Here is a 21,402-nt window from a genome sequence, read left to right as displayed (position 1 = left end):
GTCATGGGACTACATGTGGAGATTGCAAAGATTAACTAAAGTCTGTTCCACTCTAGTGAGTCCCACAGTCTGTTCTCCCAGAGGTACCAACCAATTGAACTACAACATAGACCAAAACTTGTAATCCACTAACTCTTTTTTTCCAGGTTAGAAAAACTTAGAAGTGACTGTAGTAGTTTACTTTTCCTGCTTTATCTTACTTTTCTTAAGCCCAGATAATTATTGATAGCAAATCTAATTTCCAAACTGTCCATTGCCACAAGCAAAGCAAAGCAAAGCAAAGCAAAGCAGATCCTACCAGATCCCTGTAACCAGGGAATCTATATAGAAGGAAATCTTGAACCAGGTGAACTTCCTGCATAATCCTCGACTCTGCTCTTTGTATCTGGAAAACCCAGAAAATGTTTGGGTACAATTATTTACTTACCGCCTGGCATGCAAATGTAAGTAGTTATTAAAAGAGTGTATCTAACTGACTATTGTTACTTTAAATAATTGGCAAAAAACAACAGGGTGATGAAATGTTATAGTCATTTGTTTTGTGAAACTAGTTTGAGATGTTTACTCATTTAACATTCAAATGTATGTGTCCTCCCAGATCCAAGCTGCACTATCTTCTCCACGGTGAAGCTTTTCCTTATTTCCACTCCCTCAACTTAAGTGCCACTTCCCTAGAGGGACATTCCATGACGTCCCCCAACCTCCACTCATGTAAATCAGTTTCCTTTCAGTGGTGTGCCGGTAAATCTTTAATGACTAGCTCTCCAAGATAAAGCCCTAACCTGTAGCATTACTAATTTTCATGGTGCTAATACTCCCACCATGGCTGATTTCAAGCTGCCAATATGATGTCCCTGAATGAGGAACTGGGAATTGAGGCTCACCGGCGGCCCTCCTGTTGCTCCAGAACCCCCTGTTTGAGAGACTCTTTCATAGTTCTTTGTTCTTTTCCTTAATAAGTCTCCCTCAAGTTGCAATTGCTTCCTTATTCTTTTAGCTGTTGTTTCCTGTCTGGCCTCCTCCCTAGTAGACTGCTCCATAAGACGTGGGCTGAGTCTGTTTTGCTCCTATATCATGTGGATCTTGTAGAGATTGGCCTTACCGATCTGATGTATCTGTCCCAGATTTGAATCAGAAGTTTTCCTTCCTCTTTCCTTTTCTTGCAACACCAGTTCCTGTGGGTAGGAATTCGTAAGGTTTTGGCCTTCGGCTCAGCATGCAGAGTACTGAATGGGCAGGTGTTATATGGAACCCATTTACTGCAGCTGGTGGATTTCGTAGAAAAACCTGCTGCAGGAGTTTACTTCATCTGGTCCAACTTAGGTGACGAGAGCCGTTGCCGCTCCTGCTGCCACTGGTGATGCTGGAGGCTTTTTAAACATCACAGAGTGCCCCATATAAGGCTCTACCTGATGGAACCGGGGAGGACCTTTTTCTAAGCTGTACATTAATTAAAAAAGAGCCTGGATTAATTACAGGTCATCAGCCCTGCACTTCCATAAACACACTGTCTGGTTTATATAGAGCAGCACCTTCTCTGATGAATTCAAAATGATGTCTTTATGCACCTTTTCTATACAGCAGATATCCGAATGTCCCTGCGAGTGAAGTGATGCAAGCTCTCTGGATAACTGGAGTGCCAATGGCATTCCACAGATATTTATTGAGCATCTCCCATGTGCCAGGAACTATGCTAGAAGTATGCTGGACACTGAGTTGGCCAGGAAAGATACCATTCCTAACCTCAAATGTCAAAGAAGTAATTACAAGCACAATGACTGTTATAAAGAGAAAGGGCTATGGGGTCATATAGCAAAGAGATATAACCTAGTCTAGGGCTCAAGAAAAGTTTCCTGTCTAGGATTCGTAAGACCCATACCTGCCAATAAGTGGCAATATGCTCTGGTGCATCGTCTACTACCCTTCAGGGCGCAAATCTCACTATCTGTTCTATGTGAAGTGTGGTTGCTGATTACTAAATATTGCCAGGGCTTTACAGCTCTCAGCAGGGCAATGGCGCCAAGTGATAGTTGACTGGTGTACCCACATGGCAGCATCACTTTCTTTGGACTGTGAGCCCCTGAGGGAGAGACTGGGCCTTGCCAATCTCTGAATTCACTGTGCTCAGCAAAGTGTGCCTGGCATTCAGTGAATGTGTGTTGACTGAAGGATTGCAGTCAAAAAGGGCACATCATAGAAAGGAATCAAGTCTATTACTTGGCCCAGGGATATTTTTATAGGACACGGTGCCTTTTTCCTGGAGTGAAGTGATACACTTCAATGCCATGGCTCTTAACCACTATGTCACATTATTTGTAACGGGAAAGAGTGTCTTCTGGTAGGATAGTTTAAAATAGTAAAAAACACTTATATAGCACTTGCTATCAATCAGGTACTATTTTTAAGAACTTTGCATTGACTAACTCAGTTCCTCTTACAAATCTATGAAGTGAAGGGAAATCTATCATTGTTCCCATTTTACAGTTGGGGAATGGAAGCACAGAGAGGGTAAGTGACCAGCCAAATGTTGCAGAGCCACTAATGGGCAGAAACAGGAATTGAGCCCAGGCTTCTGTCAATGGAAGTTATGCTCCTAACCACTGCACTTTGTCATTTTTCGTGGAGAACACAGAGACTATCATGCTTTACTGTGCCTCATTTCTAACGCTGTTCCTCACATCCTATTTTTTACGTTGAGTCATTTCTTTCCTTTGAGATTATGTGAAGGACTGGTGCCTGTAACCCAGGAGTTCACTGACTGAACATATTTCTGGAATCATACTGTATGAACTGGAGCTCTGCCCCGGTATACACTCATTTCTTATTTCATAATGAGGTTTTTCATTTTCACATGGCAACTTCATAAAAAAGACACATGCTTGACGTTAAGAAGCTGGTAATTGTTGGAAATAACTTTCTATGCTGGCCTGCGTACAAGAGAGAAATAAAAACTATAAGCAGAAGCCAACTGTTGGTGAAGAGCAAAGTGATTCTGCATTAGGTGAAGTTTTCGAGTGTACGACCTCCACAATCCCTGCCAGCTCTTGCAGTCTACAAACACTATGCCCACAAAAAGGGAGAAAAGTACCTTTGATGCCTACCACCCTGAGCTTCTTTCACCTTGCTGTCCTCAACTCTTTTGTTTTGCTGTGGATCATCTGAAGCTGCAACTTTTAAACACCAGAGTAGCTTTTCATAATTTATCTGAAAAGTAAATATCAAACAGAACATCCTCATTGAATTTACATGTAGGGGAAAGAAGATGCCTGCTGAGATCACATGTATTTGGAAAAGTTTTAGCATTAAAACTGTCAAAAACAGGTTTTAAAATATAATAATTATTAGTGCTTTTTATCAACTATTCCTTTTATTTTCCCTTCTGGACATACGGTAAAATAATACTTCCTGGTTGTCTTGCGGTTGAGTAGGGTGATGACAAGTTCTGGCCAGTGAGTTGTGAGCAGAAGTGACATGTGCTACTTCTGGGCTGAGGATTAAACTGCTGACATGACACCCTCCAGGTCTCTCTTTTTCCCCTCTGCTATCACATCCAAAAGTCCTACAGAGTGGTTGCTCCATCAGCATGGGTTTGGAGCTAAGGTGATGATGGTACTGAGAAGAGCCTGGGGTGGACTCATTATGAAAAATAAACTTTTATTGTTTTAAGCCACTGAAACTTTGGGGCAATTTGTTACAATAGCATAACCTAGCGTCTAGCTTCTCTCCCTCACACACATCTCTTACATGGATATATTCAACAGATATAGTCAGATTACTTAGGGGCAAGGCCTTATTTACCTAGGTGAAAACCTCAAGACTTTTTTTTTTTTTTTTTTTTTTACATAGGAAAGGACTAAAAGAATGTCATCATTTCCATTGCTGGGCTGGATGACATGCTAGGGACTCTGGTCTGGTGGGCAGACAACTCCAGGGCAGTAGAGGGTGTAGCAGTGGGGACAGGAAGCCAGATAAGGTCCTGATAGAAACTAGATCTCAGGCTGGAGAATTGGCTTGAACTGAAGATTCAGAGAGTTTGTACTAATAGGTTGATATTGTATTGCGAAATACGTCTCATAAATATACAACTGATTCTATTTTCACAGATAAGGGATGGGCAGGAGATAGAACTAACATTTATTTGAGTATCTACTAAATGCTAAACATGAGACCAGGTAATTTGCATTTATTTTACTACTAAATCCTCAGATTAGCCCTATGAGATTGGTTTTGGCCTGATTTTCCATCAACACATGCTCACAAATGATTTATCCATTGGTATTATTTCTTCCTATTTTAGGATATTTTCCTTTAGCTCCCAGAATTTGGTTACACTTGGGCTATGCTTTGTATTCACTCACAATGTGAGCTTGGGAAGTGCAGTGCTCAGAGAAAGAACCCTGATCTCATCTTTGGGGAGCCTTTATCTCTGTCCTGGGTCTACTATTAATTCTCTGGGTGCCCTGAGCAAGTTCCTTAAACCGTCTGGGTTTCAGTTTCCTACTCAGTGAAATGATGGTGGTGAATTATATTTCAAAGATACCTCCCACCTCTTAACTCTCTAGGAACTGTCATGATACATCTTCGATAAGTTCTCCATTCTAACCTCAGAGCCTATAGACTGATCAGCTTGTAAACAGACTCAGGTGGGCCCATTATCTTGATTCTGTAAGTATCCCAATGGTGTTAAGAGCAGACAATGAAAGTTTGGACAGGAAACCCTTTAAAGAGAAATTAAACAAGGCTGAGACCTAAATCTGTTTTCTATTTGGGTCTTATCTGACTAGAGAATTCCACATATGAATATAAATATGCTTTGTATCTTATGGGTCAATAGTAAAGGTTATTTTCAAGAAAGAACCTTACCTTTTAATTCTATTACTCTGGTGGGTACAAGTCAAGTAAACAAAAGGAACCCACACTTAAAATAAAAAGATGGTCATTACCACTTCAGGAGATCCCCTCCCAGAAAATCGCTGGCAAAGGATCTTGACTGTTGGTAACTGCAGAGGGACCTCAAGCCTGAAGATGAGGCAGCTCAGCTGAGATTGGAGAAGAAATCCTGAAGAGACAGGATCTTCATCTCTTTCTGAAGCTTGTCTAATAAGCCAGAACTCGAAAGGCATGACTTGAGTTCTCTTCTGACCAGCAAGAAGAAAAGTGTCTTCTTTTGTTGTTCCACTTGGCCTCTGGCCAATATCCTGAAACAACAACAGTAATAACAAATTAACAGGGCTCTAAAACAAAATGACTAAACGCTAATGCAAGGAAGAAGAAGCCTAGTTGGGCTGGTATCAAAGCATCCACTTTTAAGCCTTGTCCTAAAAGGAACAGGAAAGAACACTTACACTTGAAAGTAAGTATTCAGTCTGGGTATATTCATTAGTTTACAATGTCTCAGGACCTTTTTCTTTAGGGGAAGAAAAGAAGGAAATCATTTCAGAGTACATGCTCTGTTAGAAGGCTCCTTAACGTGTATCATCTGTCTTTTACAAAATAATTTTTTGAGTATATGACAATTTAGAATAACAAATCTTAGAGACCCATTGGATCTGGGAGGAGGAAAGGGGAAGTAAGATGCAATGTTCAGGGGAATCAGTTGAGGTTTGCCTGTGAACTCCTCAGGGAAGCTTCCTTGAAAGCTGATGGGACATATGGAGTGTGGTGTCCACCAGTCCATGCTCAGACCTTCTTATTATGTGTTTCACATCAAAATATACAGTCAACAAATAATACCCCTTCAACCACAATAGAAAACAGCCCAACAACTCTTAGGATACACACATTGGGTTGGTCAGAGCTGCCCCTTGCCATCTGTTCTAAGGACCAGTCTCTAAGGTTTCTCCTGGGGAGGCCATGGATATAGGACAGGGACTGGTCTCCAGTTGGTACAGAGCTGCAGTAGACATTTTCCTGGTTGGGAATCTTAAAGAAACAAAGACAAATGCTAGTAAGGATCAGAAGGGGTGGGTGAAGAGAAAGAGAAAAAAAGGGAGAATATGAGTGAGTCAACAAATTCTTTTTTTAAAAAAATAAATTTATTTATTTATTTATTTATGGCTGCACTGGGTCTTTGATGTTGCGTGTGGGCTTTTCTCTAGTTGTGTCGAGCAGGGGCTACTCTTCATTTCAGTGCTTGGGCTTCTCATTGCGGTGGCTCCTCTTGTTGTGGATCACAGGCTCTAGGCGCACGGGTTTCAGTAGTTGTGGCACTTGGGCTCAGTAGTTGTGGCTCATGGGCTCTAGAGCGCAGGCTTAGTAGTTGTGGCGCACAGGCTTAGTTGTTCTGCAGCATGTGGAATCTTCCCGGACCAGGGCTCGAACCCATGTCCACTGGCAGGGGGATTCTTTTTCTTTTTTTTTTTTTAACATCTTTATTGGGGTATAATTGCTTTACAATTGTGTGTTAGTTTCTGCTTTATAACAAAGTGAATCAGTTATACATATACATATGTTCCCATATGTCTTCCCTCTTGCGTCTCCCTCCCTCCCACTCTCCCTATCCCACCCCTCCAGGCTGTCACAAAGCACTGAGCTAATATCCCTGTGCCATGCGGCTGCTTCCCACTAGCTATCTACCTTACTACGTTTGTTAGTGTGTATATGTCCATGACTCTCTCTTGCCCTGTCAAAGCTCACCCTTCCCCCTCCCCATATCCTCAAGTCCGTTCTCCAGTAGGTCTGCGTCTTTATTCCTGTCTTACCCCTAGGTTCTTCATGACATTTTTTTTTAAATTCCATATATATGTGTTAGCATACAGTATTTGTCTTTTTCTTTCTGACTTACTTCACTCTGTATGACAGACTCTAGGTCTATCCATCTCATTACAAATAGCTCAATTTCGTTTCTTTTTAAGGCTGAGTAATATTCCATTGTATATATGTGCCACATCTTCTTTATCCATTCATCCGATGATGGACACTTAGGTTGTTTCCATCTCTGGGCTATTGTAAATAGAGCTGCAATGAACATTTTGGTACATGACTCTTTTTGAATTTTGGTTTTCTCAGGGCATATGCCCAGTAGTGGGATTGCTGGGTCATATGGTAATTCTATTTGCAGTTTTTTAAGGAACCTCCATACTGTTCTCCATAATGGCTGAACCAATTCACATTCCCACCAGCAGTGCAAGAGTGTTCCCTTTTCTCCACACCCTCTCCAGCACTTATTGTTTCTAGATTTTTTGATGATGGCCATTCTGACTGGTGTGAGATGATATCTCATTGTAGTTTTGATTTGCATTTCTCTAATGATTAATGATGTTGAGCATTCTTCCATGTGTTTGTTGGCATTCTGTATATCTTCTTTGGAGAAATGTCTATTTAGGTCTTCAGCCCATCGTTGGATTGGGTTGTTTGTTTTATTGTTATTGAGCTGCATGAGCTGCTTATAAATTTTGGAGATTAATCCTTTGTCAGTTGCTTCATTTGCAAATATTTTCTCCCATTCTGAGGGTTGTCTTTTGGTCTTGTTTAGGGTTTCCTTTGCTGTGCAAAAGCTTTGAAGTTTCATTAGGTCCCATTTGTTGATTTTTGTTTTTATTTCCATTTCTCTAGGAGGTGGGTCAAAAAGGATCTTGCTGTGATTTATGTCATAGAGTGTTCTGCCTATGTTTTCCTCTAAGAGTTTGATAGTTTCTGGCCTTACATTTAGGTCTTTAATCCATTTTGAGCTTATTTTTGTGTATGGTGTTAGGGAGTGATCTACTCTCATACCTTTACATGTACCTGTCCAGTTTTCCCAGCACCATTTATTGAAGAGGCTGTCCTTTCTCCACTGTACATTCCTGCCACCTTTATCAAAGATAAGGTGTCCATATGTGCGTGGGTTTATCTCTGGGCTTTCTATCCTGTTCCATTGATCTATATTTCTGTTTTTGTGCCAGTACCATACTGTCTTGATTACTGTAGCTTTGTAGTATAGTCTGAAGTCAGGGAGTCTGATTCCTCCAGCTCCTTTTTTCATTCTCAAGATTGCTTTGGCTATTCGGGGTCTTTTGTGTTTCCATACAAATTGCGAAAATTTTTGTTCTAGTTCTGTGAAAAATGCCAGTGGTAGTTTGATAGGGATTGCATTGAATCTGTAGATTGCTTTGGGTAGTAGAGTCATTTTCACAATGTTGATTCTTCCAATCCAAGAACATGGTATATCTCTCCATCTATTTGTATCATCTTTAATTTCTTTCATCAGTGTCTTACAATTTTCTGCATACAGGTCTTTCGTCTCCCTAGGTAGGTTTATTCCTAGATATTTTATTCTTTCTGTTGCAATGGTAAATGGGAGTGTTTTCTTGATTTCACTTTCAGATTTTTCATCATTAGTATATAGGAATGCCAGAGATTTCTGTGCATTAATTTTGTATCCTGCTACTTTACCATATTCATTGATTAGCTCTAGTAGTTTTCTGGTAGCATCTTTAGGATTCTCTATGTATAGTATCATGTCATCTGCAAACAGTGACAGCTTTACTTCTTCTTTTCCGATTTGGATTCCTTTTATTTCCTTTTCTTCTCTGATTGCTGTGGCTAAAACTTCCAAAACTATGTTGAATAATAGTGGTGAGAGTGGGCAACCTTGTCTTGTTCATGATCTTAGTGGAAATGCTTTCAGTTTTTCACCATTGAGGGCAATGTTGGCTGTGGGTTTGTCATATATGGCCTTTAATATGTTGAGGAAAGTTTCCTCTATGCCTACTTTCTGCAGGGTTTTTATCATAAATGGGTGTTGAATTTTGTCGAAAGCTTTCTCTGAATCTATTGATATAATCATATGGTTTTTCTCCTTCAATTTGTTAATATGGTTTATCACATTGATAGATTTGCGTATATTGAAGAATCCTTGCATTCCTGGAATAAACCCCACTTGATCATGGTGTATGATCCTTTTAATGTGCTGTTGGATTCTGTTTGCTAGTATTTTGTTGAGGATTTTTGCATCTATGTTCATCAGTGATATTGGCCTGTAGTTTTCTTTCTTTGTGACATCCTTGTCTGGTTTTGGTATGAGGGTGATGGTGCCCTCGTAGAAGGAATTTGGGAGTGTTCCTCCCTCTGCTATATTTTGGAAGAGTTCGAGAAGGATAGGTGTTAGCTCTTCTCTAAACGTTTGATAGAATTCACCTGTGAAGCCATCTGGTCCTGGGCTTTTGTTTGTTAGAAGATTTTTAATCACAGTTTCAATTTCAGTGCTTGTGATTGGTCTGTTCATATTTTCTATTTCTTCCTGATTCAGTCTTGGCAGGTTGTGCATTTCTAAGAATTTGTCCATTTCTTCCAGGTTGTCCATTTTATTGGCATAGAGTTGCTTGTAGTAATCTCTCATGATTTTTTTTATTTCTGCAGTGTCAGTTGTTACTTCTCCTTTTTCATTTCTAATTCTATTGATTTGAGTCTTCTCCCTTTTTTTCTTGATGAGTCTGGCTAGTGGTTTATCTATTTTGTTTATCTTCTCAGAGAACCAGCTTTTAGTTTTATTGATCTTTGCTATCGTTTCCTTCATTTCTCTTTCATTTATTTCTGATCTGATTTTCATGATTTCTTTCCTTCTGCTAGCTTTGGGGTTTTTTTGTTCTTCTTTCTCTAATTGGTTGAGGTGCAAGGTTAGGCTGTTTATTCTAGATGTTTCCTGCTTCTTAAGGTGGGCTTGTATTGCTATAAACTTCCCCTTAGAACTGCTTTTGCTGCATCCCATAGGTTTTGGGTCGTCGTGTCTCCACTGTCATTTTTTTCTAGGTATTTTTTTATTTCCTCTTTGACTTCTTCAGTGATCACTTCATTATTAAGTAGTGTATTGTTTAGCCTCCATGTGTTTGTATTTTTTACAGATCTTTTCCTGTAATTGATATCTAGTCTCATGGCGTTGTGGTCGGAAAAGATACTTGATACAATTTCAATTTTCTTAAATTTACCAAGGCTTGATTTGTGACCCAAGATATGATCTATCCTGGAGAATGTTCCATGAGCACTTGAGAAAAATGTGTATTCTGTTGTTTTTGGGTGGAGTGTCCTATAAATATCAATTAAGTCCATCTTGTTTAATGTATCTTTACAGTTTGTGTTTCCTTATTTATTTTCATTTTGGATGATCTGTCCATGGGTGAAAGTGGGGTGTTAAAGTCCCCTACTATGAATGTGTTACTGTCGATCTCCCCTTTTATGGCTGTTAGTATTTGCCTTATGTATTGAGGTGCTCCCATGTTGGGTGCATAAATATTTACAATTGTTATATCTTCTTCTTGGATCCATCCCTTGATCATTATGTAGTGTCCTTCTTTGTCTCTTTTAATAGTCCTTATTTTAAAGTCTATTTTGTCTGATATGAGAATTGCTACTCCAGCTTTCTTTTGGTTTCCATTTGCATGGAATATCTTTTTCCATCCCCTTACTTTCAGTCTGTACGTGTCTCTAGGTCTGAAGTGGGTCTCTTTTAGACAGCATGTATAAGGGTCTTGTTTTTGTATCCATTCAGCCAATCTGTGTCTTTTGGTGGGAGCATTTAGTCCATTTACATTTAAGGTAATTATCGATATGTATGTACCTATTCCCATTTTCTAAATTGCTTTGGGTTCGTTATTATAGGTCTTTTGCTTCTCTTGTGTTTCTTGTCTAGAGAAGTTCCTTTAGCATTTGTTGTAAAGCTGGTTTGGTGGTGCTGTACTCTTTCAGCTTTTGCTTGTCTGTAAAGGTTTTAATTCCTCCATGAAATCTGAATGAGATCCTTGCTGGGTAGAGTAGTCTTGGTTGCAGGTTTTTCTCCTTCATCACTTTCAGTATGTCCTGCCACTCCCTTCTGGCTTGTAGGGTTTCTGCTGAGAGATCAGCTGTTAACCTTATGGGGATTCCCTTGTGTGTTATTTGTTGTTTTTCCCTTGCTGCTTTTAATATGCCTTCTTTGTATTTAATTTTTGACAGTTTGATTAATATGTGTCTTGGCGTATTTCTCCTTGTATTTATCCTGTATGGGACTCTCTGTGCTTCCTGAACTTGATTAACTATTTCCTTTCCCATATTAGGGAAGTTTTCAACTATAATCTCTTCAAATATTTTCTCAGTTCCTTTCTTTTTCTCTTCTTCTTCTGGAACCCCTATAATTCGAATGTTGGTGTGTTTAATGTTGTCCCAGAGGTCTCTGAGACTGTCCTCAGTTCTTTTCATTCTTTTTTCTTTATTCTGCTCTGCAGTAGTTATTTCCACTACTTTATCTTCCCGGTCACTTATCTGTTCTTCTGCCTCAGTTATTCTGCTATTGATCCCTTCTAGAGTATTTTTAATTTCCTTTATTGCGTTGTTCATCGTTGCTTGTTTCATCTTTATTTCTTCTAGGTCCTTGTTAACTGTTTCTTGCATTTTGTCCATTCTATTTCCAAGATTTCGGATCATCCTTACTATCATTATTCTGAATTCTTTTTCAGGTAGACTGCCTATTTCCTCTTCATTTGTTAGGTCTGGTGCATTTTTATCTTGCTCCTTCATCTGCTGTGTGTTTTTCTGTCTTCTCATTTTGCTTATCTTACTGTGTTTGGGGTCTCCTTTTTGCAGGCTGCACGTTCGTAGTTCCCGTTGTTTTTGATGTCTGTCTCCAGTGGCTAAGGTTGTTTCAGTGGGTTGTGTAGGCTTCCTGGTGGAGGGGACTAGTGCCTGTGTTGTGATGGATGAGGCTGGACCTTGTCTCTCTAGTGGGCAGGTTCACGTCTGGTGGTGTGTTTTGGGGTGTCTGTGGCCTTATTATGATTTTAGGCCACCTCTCTGCTAATGGGTGGGGTTGTGTTCCTGTTTTCCTAGTTGTTTGGCATAGGTTGTCCAGCACTGTGGCTTGCTGGTCGTTGAGTGAAGCTGGGTGCTGGTGTTAAGATGGAGGTCTCTGTGAGATTTCTGCCATTTAATGTTATGTGGAGCTGGGAGGTCTCTTGTTGACCAGTGACCTGAAGTTGGCTCTCCTACCTCAGAGGCAGAGCCCTGACTCCTGGCTGGAGCACCAAGAGCCTTTCATCCACACGGCTCAGAATAAAAGGGAAAAAAAGTAGAGAGAATTAGTAGAAGTATGAGGAAAGAAAGAAGGAAAGGAGGAAAGGAAGGAAGGAAGAAAGAAGCAAAGAAGGAAAGAAAGGAGGGAGGGAGGGAGGGAGGAAGGAAGGAAGGAGGGAAAGAAGGAAAAAAGACAGAAAGAAAGAAGATACAGTATAAATAAAAGTATAATATAGTTATTGAATTAAAAAGTATTTAGAAAAAAAAAGGGACGGATAGAACCTTAGGACAAATGTTGGAAGCAAAGCTATACAGAGAAAGTCTTACACAGAAGCATACACATACACCCTCACAAAAAGAGGTAAAGGGGGAAAAATCATAAATCTTGCTCTCAGAGACCACCTCCTCAATTTGGGGTGATTCGTTGTCTAAAGGAGGGAAGGAAGGAAGGAAAGAAAGAAAGAAAGAACGAAGGTAAAGTATAATAAAGTTATTACAATTAATATTAATTATTAAGAAAAAAAGTTTTTAAAAAAACCCATGGACGGATACATCCCTAGGACAAATGGTGGAAGCAAGACTATACAGACAAGATCTCACACAGAAGCATACACGTACACATTCACAAAAAGAGGAAAAGGGAAAAAAAATCATAGATTTTGCTCCTAAAGTCCACCTCTTCAATTTGGGATCATTCCTTGTCGATTCAGGTATTCCACAGATGCAGGGTATATCAAGTTGATTGTGGAGCTTAATCCGCTGCTTCTGAGGCTGCTGGGAGAGATTTCCCTTTCTCTTCTTTGTTCTCACAGCTCACAGGAGCCCAGCTTTGGATTTGGCCCTGCCTCTGCGTGTAGGTCGCTGGAGGGCGTCTGTTTTTTGCTCAGACAGGACGGGGTTAAAGGAGCCGCTGATTCGGGGGCTCCGGCTCACTCAGGCCGGGGGTGGGGGGGGGAGGGGCACTGCGTGCGGGGCGGGCCTGCGGCGGCAGAGGCCGGCGTGACGTTGCTCCAGCCTGAGGCCCGCCATGCGTTCTCCCGGGGAACCAGGTGGATTCTTAACCACTGCACCACCAGGGAAGTCCGAGTCAACAAATACTTAAAACACATTCACAGTTCCAAATGACTTCAGCCCATGTGGTCATTGAGTCATTGAATCCCCACAGAAGAGAAAGGTTACCTAAACATTAACTTCATCATTATGCAGTTAACACAAGTTTGATAAATAAATGGACAATTAGACACTTTTTCATTTATGCAATAAAGAAGGTGTCTGTGACAAAGAAAAAAATAGGTAGACCATAAGATGTTTATAGGCAAATGGAGGGCTATTATTAGAGATAGGGCTATCCTTGGGCTGTTTCAATTAGCAGATTCAAGAAGGGCAGCAAAGGCAATTGTGAGCTTTGTCAAGAATGGAATAGAAGAGATTAAAACACCCAGAATATTACACCCCAAGAGCAATGTTATTAAAGGTTACAACAGAATAAATGATGGAACAAGGGTCAATGATAAAATCCCATTCCCTCATGCCATGGTGTATGATGTATTAATAATGTTTTTTATTTTCTGTATTTTATGATGGTTTGACATCTTGCGGGCCTTGCTGGCTGGAGGAGGCTGCCCCTTCAAGGGCTAAGTAATTCCTAGAGGTAGTAAGCAGCTTGCCTGCTAATACATCTTTAATATGTGAACCAACCAATCCCAAGTCCATATCTCCAACCACCTCCTTTATCTAACTCTCACACACCAAGCCAATATTCCCCCCACCCTAAATCTACCCAGGTCCAGATATCAGACAGGGGACAGCCCCTCTTTGGGCCTCCAGTGGGCCCAAAGCCCACTGGAATTGTTCAGACCAGCCAGTTCTGATCTATTTACCCTGCCCTGCATTACCTTTCCCACGGAAACCCCAGTAAAGGCTGTGGCCTGTGCTCTCCCCTCACTCCTCTGCCCCCTGATTGACTTTGGTGCTTCCACATGTGACCCTGCATGGTGTGGCATGCCCCCTTTTCACTGGGAAATGTAAATAATACATTCTTTGAAAGGCAGTTCCTTCTATATGTGTCACCTTGCCATACCTGATTAAAATAAATTCCTGGGTACAAATTGAATCACTTGGCTATTTTTAATGTCAAGTAATTGAAAGGAGACATTATCAGAAGGATTCATTGAAAACTGAGTGTCTGTACTCAATTGATAGTTATATTGAATAACCTATCAGTATGAATAGCAACCTACAGATGCTGTATAGTCATGAAACATTTTAAAGAAAAATCAAGAGGGTCTCTAGAGTGGGCAGAGTGAGGAGTGGCAGAGGGTTCTAAAATAGGCATAATAAAATAACACGACATATATTGGGCACATACTCTCTACAAGGTACCAGTATGAGTACTTTGTTTATATCATTCAATTTAATCCGTACAACAACCCTATAAGGTAGGTAGTATTTGTACCTTTTTATATTTGGAATGCTGAGGCTTAAAGAAGTTAAGTAACTGTATTCCTTCATTTAAGAAATATTTATGGCTTGCCTAGGCTAGGCCAGGCACTGTGACAGGCCCTACAGTGAATAAAACAGATATGGCCTCTGCTCTCACAGAGCTTGCAGATAATGAGAGGCATGGCAAGCGACTGTGACAGTACACCATGGGATGGTAAGGGACACTATTAGAGCATCCCATGGGTCCATCTAACCTGGACTTGGTGGTCCAGGTCTGGAAGCAATGACATTTAAGTCTAAGCTTGAAAGATGAGCTAGATTTGGATAGGCTAAGGAGTGGAGACTTCCGTGATAGACGGAATGGGAATAAAGGGGAATAAAGAGGAGAAGAGAAGAAGGAAGAGTACAGGAAAAGGAAACTGGATGTAGAAAACCTCAAAGGTGTGCACACGTGCCTAAAAGAGAGTAATGGATGCTCTCAGAGCATCACTTAAGTTTTTGGAAAGACAAAAGGCAAGGCTGGAGAGGGAGACAGGAGAAAGGAGATGAATAGCCTTAACTCTTGTTAGTATCTGTGTTTTATCCTGACGGCAGTGGGGAGTCATGGCAATGTTTTTAGTAGATCTAGCACTAGGCTAGACTTGCCCAAAATTTACTCCCTAGTAAATTATGCAGATAAGATTTGGACCCTGCTTTTCACCTTTCCTCTGGGATGAGAACGATTACACAGTCTGTCCACAGAACAGTTTCATTCTGCAAGGTATTTAGTTAGGTATTTCAGACATAGTGTTCTCAGAACAATACGTTTCTTTATAAATACTTGTAATATAAAATATTTATATTTTCAGGTACATATAAATATTTTCTGCCTCTGAGAATTGATACACTTCTATATTACAGTATTCTAAAGATGCATTTATCAACACTTATCATTCTCATGGAGTCAAGGTGTTCTTTAGTCCCTTTATTCCCATTTATACAGCAAATTTATTGAGTGCCTTTATCTTTGGCACTAGAGATACAGGTGAACAAGACAGGTATGATTGCTGACTGCCCCTCATAGATCTTTTGGCCTAGACATTACAGACTAAATTTTATGGCCTTGCCTATGGAAAGGGGAAAATATATTGTGCTCCCAGGAATGCTGTGAAGAATGAATGCCATAATGTATTTTAAATATTTTGCATATTGTACAACTATATTATGAATTTGTTTGCTATTTTTTTGTGTATCTCCTTCCAAAAGATCTATGAGGGGTGGTCAGCAATCATACCTGCCTTGTTCACCTGTATCTCTAGTGCCAAAGATAAAGGCACTCAATAAATTTGGTGTATAAATGGAAATAAAGGGGACTAAAGAACACCTTGACTCCATGAGAATGATGTGTTGATAAATGTTTCTTTAGAACCCTATGAGGGCCAGAACTCTCTTGTATCCTGCTGACTCCCAGCGTCAAGAAAAACACTGAACTTGAAGAAGAAACCAAGAAAGACAGTGTCAGAATGATGATGATGTCTTGTTCAGGCCAAGGGCACACCAGGCCTCAGACTTCTTCCTTCACTGATATAAATCATCCTGGGCTGTTTTTCAAAAGCAAAGAGTGTTCCTAAATTGTCAAAGGAGATAAAATGGGAAATTCTGATCAAGAATCACTATGTTTCTGACTTCAGGGGTTGTCAGAGTACCTATAAAGTCTCTGATACTACAGCTTTCTCTCATTTGTTTTACTTTTTTTTTTTTAACATTTTTATTGGAGTATAATTGCTTTACAATGGTGTGCTAGTTTCTGCTTTATAACAAAGTGAATCAGTTATACATATACATATGTCCCCATATCTCTTCCCTCTTGCGTCTCCCTCCCTCCCACCCTCCCTATCCCACCCCTCTTGGTGGTCACAAAGCACGAGCTGATCCCCCTGTGCTATGTGGCTGCTTCCCACTAGCTATCTATTTTACGTTTGGTAGTATATATATGTCCATGCCACTCTCTCGCTTTGTCACAGCTTACCCTTCCCTCTCCCCATATCCTCAAGTCCATTCTCTAGTAGGTCTGTGTCTTTATTCCTGTCTAACCCCTAGGTTCTTCATGACATTTTTTTCCCTAAATTCCATATATATGTGTTAGCATACGGTATTTGTCTTTCTCTTTCTGACTTACTTCACTCTGTATGACAGACTCTAGGTCCACCCACCTCATTACAAATACCTCAATTTCATTTCTTTTTATGGCTGAGTAATATTCCATTGTATATATGTGCCACATCTTCTTTATCCATTCATCCAATGATGGACACTTAGGTTGTTTCCATCTCCTGGCTATTGTAAATAGAGCTGCAATGAACATTTTGGTACATGACTCTTTTTGAATTATGGTTTTCTAAGGGTATATGCCCAGTAGTGGGTTTTCTGGGTCATATGGTAGTACTATTTGTAGTTTTTTAAGGAACCTCCATACTGTTCTCCATAATGGCTGTACCAATTCACATTCCCACCAGCAGTGCAAGAGTGTCCCCTTTTCTCCACACCCTCTCCAGCATTTATTGTTTCTAGATTTTTTGATGATGGCCATTCTGACTGGTGTGAGATGGTATCTCATTGTAGTTTTGATTTGCATTTCTCTAATGATTAATGATGTTGAGCATTCTTCCATGTGTTTGTTGGCAGTCTGTATACCTTCTTTGGAGAAATGTCTATTTAGGTCTTCTGCCCATTTTTGGATTAGATCACTCTCTAACACCATACACAAAAATAAGCTCAAAATGGATTAAAGACCTAAATGTAAGGCCAGAAACTATCAAACTCTTAGAGGAAAACATAGGCAGAACACTCATTTGTTTTACTTTGAATCACAAAATACTGCTTGGGAATGGATAACACAGTAGCCTGAAATGACTTTGAGCGATGCTAGTTTTGTAATATTGACCTCAGAGAATCGGTACAAATGAAGCAGAGAAATTTAACACAGATTCAGCAACTGTCCTTGGGCGTTAGAACTTGAAAGTGTTGGAAGTGTAAACAATTCTTTTAAAGAGATGGCTTATAAATAAAACTATTTTTAAGTGGCTATATTGTAGAAGACATGAATACTCTGCACCAAGACAAGTGAACACAACAAACTGTCTTAATATTAGGCAATGGATAGCTGTGACTTGGGTGAAAATTTACAGAGACAGCATTAAATGCAGAGTTGAAAAGTTCTATTTCTTAAATAACTTAGGCCAAGGTCTTGATGCATTCTAGAAGGCTGCTAAATGGCTCAAAAAAGCACACTAGTGATAATAAATACAACCATGAGAAAGATGCATGTAAAATATCTGATAGTTTTTGAGAAATGTAGAATTGAAAAAATAGTATTTCCAAATTAATATATATATGATTTGAATATATAGTTTAAACATATGAATACAGTAAATATTAGAGTTAATCATTTGGCTTATTTATTTTTGTAGAATTTATATTTTATTTAAATTTTAACTTCTAATTATGGAAAACTTTACACATAGGCACATGTAGCGAGAATAGTATGATGAAACTCCGTATACTCATCACCAAGCTTCAGTTATCAACTGGAAACCTTGTTTTTTTATGTCCACATCACCCCCCACCAGAGATGACGTGAACCCCAGACAGTGTATTATTTCATCTGCATTGTTTTAGCATGTATTTATAAAGCAGTGAGTTTTACAGTGTGGTCCTTGGGTCACAAGCCTCAGCACCACCTGGAAACTTGTTAGAAATGTGAATTCTCAAGACCAACCCTAGACCCACTGAATGAGAATTTCTAGGGTTGGGAGCCTAGAAATCTGTGTTTTAAGAAGTACTCCAGTAATTCTAATGCACAATAAAATTTGTGAACCACTGACCAAATGATAAAGATTCTTTGCTAACATAACCACAATTACATTATTACACTAAAAAATTCCTTATTAACAGTAATTCCTTAATATCATCAACTACCTAGTGAGTGTTCAAAATCCCCCAGTTATCTGATAAATAGTATTATTAGTTTGTTTATTCAAATCAGGAGCCAAATAATATCCACATATTGCAACTGGCTAATATCACTTACATCTTTTAAAATTTCTAGTTCTTCCTGGACTTCCCTGGTGGTGCAGTGGTTAAGAATCTACCTGCCAGTGCAGGGGACATGGGTTCAAGCCCTGCTGGGAAGATCCCACATGCCGTGGAGCAACTAAGCCTGTGCACCACAATTACTGAAGCCTAGAGCCCGTGCACCACAATGAAGAGTAGCCTCTACTCGCTGCAACTAGAGAAAGCTCTCATGCAGCAGCGAAGATACAATGCAGCCAAAAAAAAAAAAAAAAAATTTCTAGTTCTTCCTACCCTCCTACCTTTCTTTTCACATGTTTTTGGTGTAAGCAGATGTTACAGGCTCAAAGCTGGAATCAGCCTTTAGAATTTACTGAACACAATGCAGGTGGTAGGGTGCTCATTTACATGGGATTGTTTCTACATTTTTCAATGGACAAGGCTAGGAAATGTATTTTTTTTTAAAAAGAGTTCACACTGATATTTCCAAATCAGACGTAGGAGTATAGTTTTATATTGTCTCATCAATATTATATTTCATTTCTCCTACACTAGAAATTCCAAGTCCCAAAACCACCAAGATGGTGACTCATTTGCTTTATCCCCCAATACACATACAGAAGAACAATATCAACATAATGGTTACTGAAAACCTTTAAAGGTATTTTTTCAAAAAAATTTTCCTTAGAGTATATACCCCACTAGAGACATACAGTGAAGTTATTATGTTTTAAAGTTATTTACAATAGTTCCACGCTCTTTGGTTTTGCTGTCAATTAATACATAGGTTCATGTGGTAGCTAGTCTCCAAGGCGGGCCCAGTGATCCCTGCCTCCTAGTACTCATGTTCTTATGCAGGCCTTCCCTTCCACACTTAATTAGAATTAGTTTGGATAACCAATAGAAGAACACTGTACAAGTGATGGTATGCCACTTCTGAGATTAGGTTATTAAGACATTGGGGCTTCAGTTTTGGCTGTGCACACACATGCTCACTCTCTCTCTCTCTTTCTGGGATAACTTATCTTGGGAAAGCCAGATACCATGTCACAAGCAGCCCTATGGAGAAGCCCAAATTGAAAACAGACAATATCTCTGGCCACAGCCAGCAAGTAACTGAGGCCTCTGTCAATAGCCACTCAAAGGGGCCTAGAAGTGGATCTTCTAGCCCTGGGTAAACCTTCAGGTGACTGCATTCCTGCTGACATTTGGCATGAAATTTCATGGGAGACCTTGAGCGAGAACTACTCATCTAAGCTATTCCTGGATTCTTGTCCCTCAGAAACAGTGAGAGATAATATATGGTTATTGGTTTAAGTGGTCACCTTTTCAGATAACTTGTTATGCAGCAATAGATAACTAAAACAGACTTACTTTATTTTGTTTTCAATTTTTAGGGCTTGATTTTTTTAAACATTTAAGTTAGTTTTATATTTATGTAAAATATTTAAATAGTTCCAAAGCCAAATCTACAGAACAAGATTTAGTCAGAGATTTGTGGTTTCTATTCTTGATCCCTCCATTATATTCCCTCTAGTCCCAATAGGGAACCATGTTTTAAAAAAAAAGTTTTCATTAATTCTTTCATTTTTAAAAACATAAGCAATAATAGATATTTAGAAGCATAATCTACATACTTTTCTTCACTTTGCTTTTGTTTAATTAATAGTATATCTAGCTATATTATTCCATACAATGATATATAGTATGTATATAGCCATACAATTATATATATGTGTGTATATATATGATTCATATATATAGTGAGATTCATCATTACTTTCTACAGTTTTATTAAAGTTTTTATAATACTCCATGTATGGATGTACCTTAGTTTTTTCAACCTGTCCCTTATTGATGGAAATTTAGGTTGTTTACAGTTTTTGATATAATCAGTAATGCTGCAACGAATACCTTCTACATAAATTGTTAAACATATTTCCAGTATACCTTTGGGATATATACCTTTGGGATAGATTTCTGAAAGTGAGATTTTCATGTCAAAAAATTCATACATAAGTAGCTTTGCTGATTATTGCCTAATTTCCTTCCAAAGTGGTTGTTCCATTTTAAATTTCCTCTACCTTCTAACAAAGTATGTTGTCAATTTTCTGGACTTTTGCCAGTGTAATAGGTGAGAAATTATATCTCAAGGTGGTTTTAACTTACATTCCTTTTATTAAGAGCAAGGCTGTATCTTTTGATATGTTTAAGGGTCATTTATATTTATCATTCTGTGACCTGTCTGTTCCTATATTTTGTTCATTTTTCTAATAGTTTACTGTCTTTTTTCTTCTTAATTTTTAGACAGAAGATTCTGTTAGGGATATATTTATCTATGACATAAGTTGCAGATATTTCCCCCAGTTTGTTAAGTATCTATGTGCTTTGCGGATGGTGGTTCTGGCCACATATATGTAATCAAAATTATCACGTTTTTCCTTATTGTATCTGCATGTTGAGTCACAGTTGAGAAAATTTTCCCTTATCTCAGATTATAGAGGAAATTGCCCATTTTCTTGTACTACTGTGCAGTTATTTTTTATATTAAATCCCTGATCCATTTGGAATACATCCTGGTATATATCGTTACATGTATAATATGTGAAGAATATACATGATTTAAAATGTTCTCTGTGGCTAGATAATCCTATATTGCTTATTAAAAAGTCTATGTTTTCCCTACTAATTTGTGATGTCATCTTTATTATACACAAAATTGCAATATGCCATTGGGTCTATTTCTTCACTTTTTTTTTCAATTCTATTAGTCTCATCTATTTATGTGCCAAAATAACACTATTTTAGAGACAGAGATTTTACATTTTATATCTGGTAATGCTAGCCATGTACCCACTGCTTTTCTATTCAGGGTTTTACTGACTATTCTTGCTTGTTTATTATTTCAAATTAACTTTATAACCAATTTGACTATTTACAAAACAAAAA

The 21,402-nt window shown here is 38.9% G+C and overlaps 1 protein-coding gene across 1 annotated transcript in view; it reads right to left on the bottom strand.

The window, feature by feature from the left end:
• The window catches only part of C1H1orf87 (chromosome 1 C1orf87 homolog), a 122,645-nt gene that overhangs the window by 73,900 nt on the left and 27,343 nt on the right, over positions 1-21,402 (bottom strand). Inside the window, 5 exon segments of the mRNA XM_089921870.1 lie at positions 3,089-3,204; positions 4,944-5,077; positions 5,080-5,147; positions 5,149-5,198; positions 5,782-5,922. Of these exon segments, the coding sequence (XP_089777996.1) occupies positions 3,089-3,204; positions 4,944-5,077; positions 5,080-5,147; positions 5,149-5,198; positions 5,782-5,922 (509 nt within the window).

This window comes from Delphinapterus leucas, chromosome 1 (genome assembly GCF_059928025.1).
Source record: "Delphinapterus leucas isolate spDelLeu-1000000601 "Yukka" chromosome 1, BTC_Dleu_Yukka2, whole genome shotgun sequence".
NCBI lineage: Eukaryota > Metazoa > Chordata > Mammalia > Artiodactyla > Monodontidae > Delphinapterus > Delphinapterus leucas.
The sequence above is the reverse complement of the archived record's forward strand: the minus strand, read 5'-3'. Positions and strand labels throughout refer to the sequence as shown.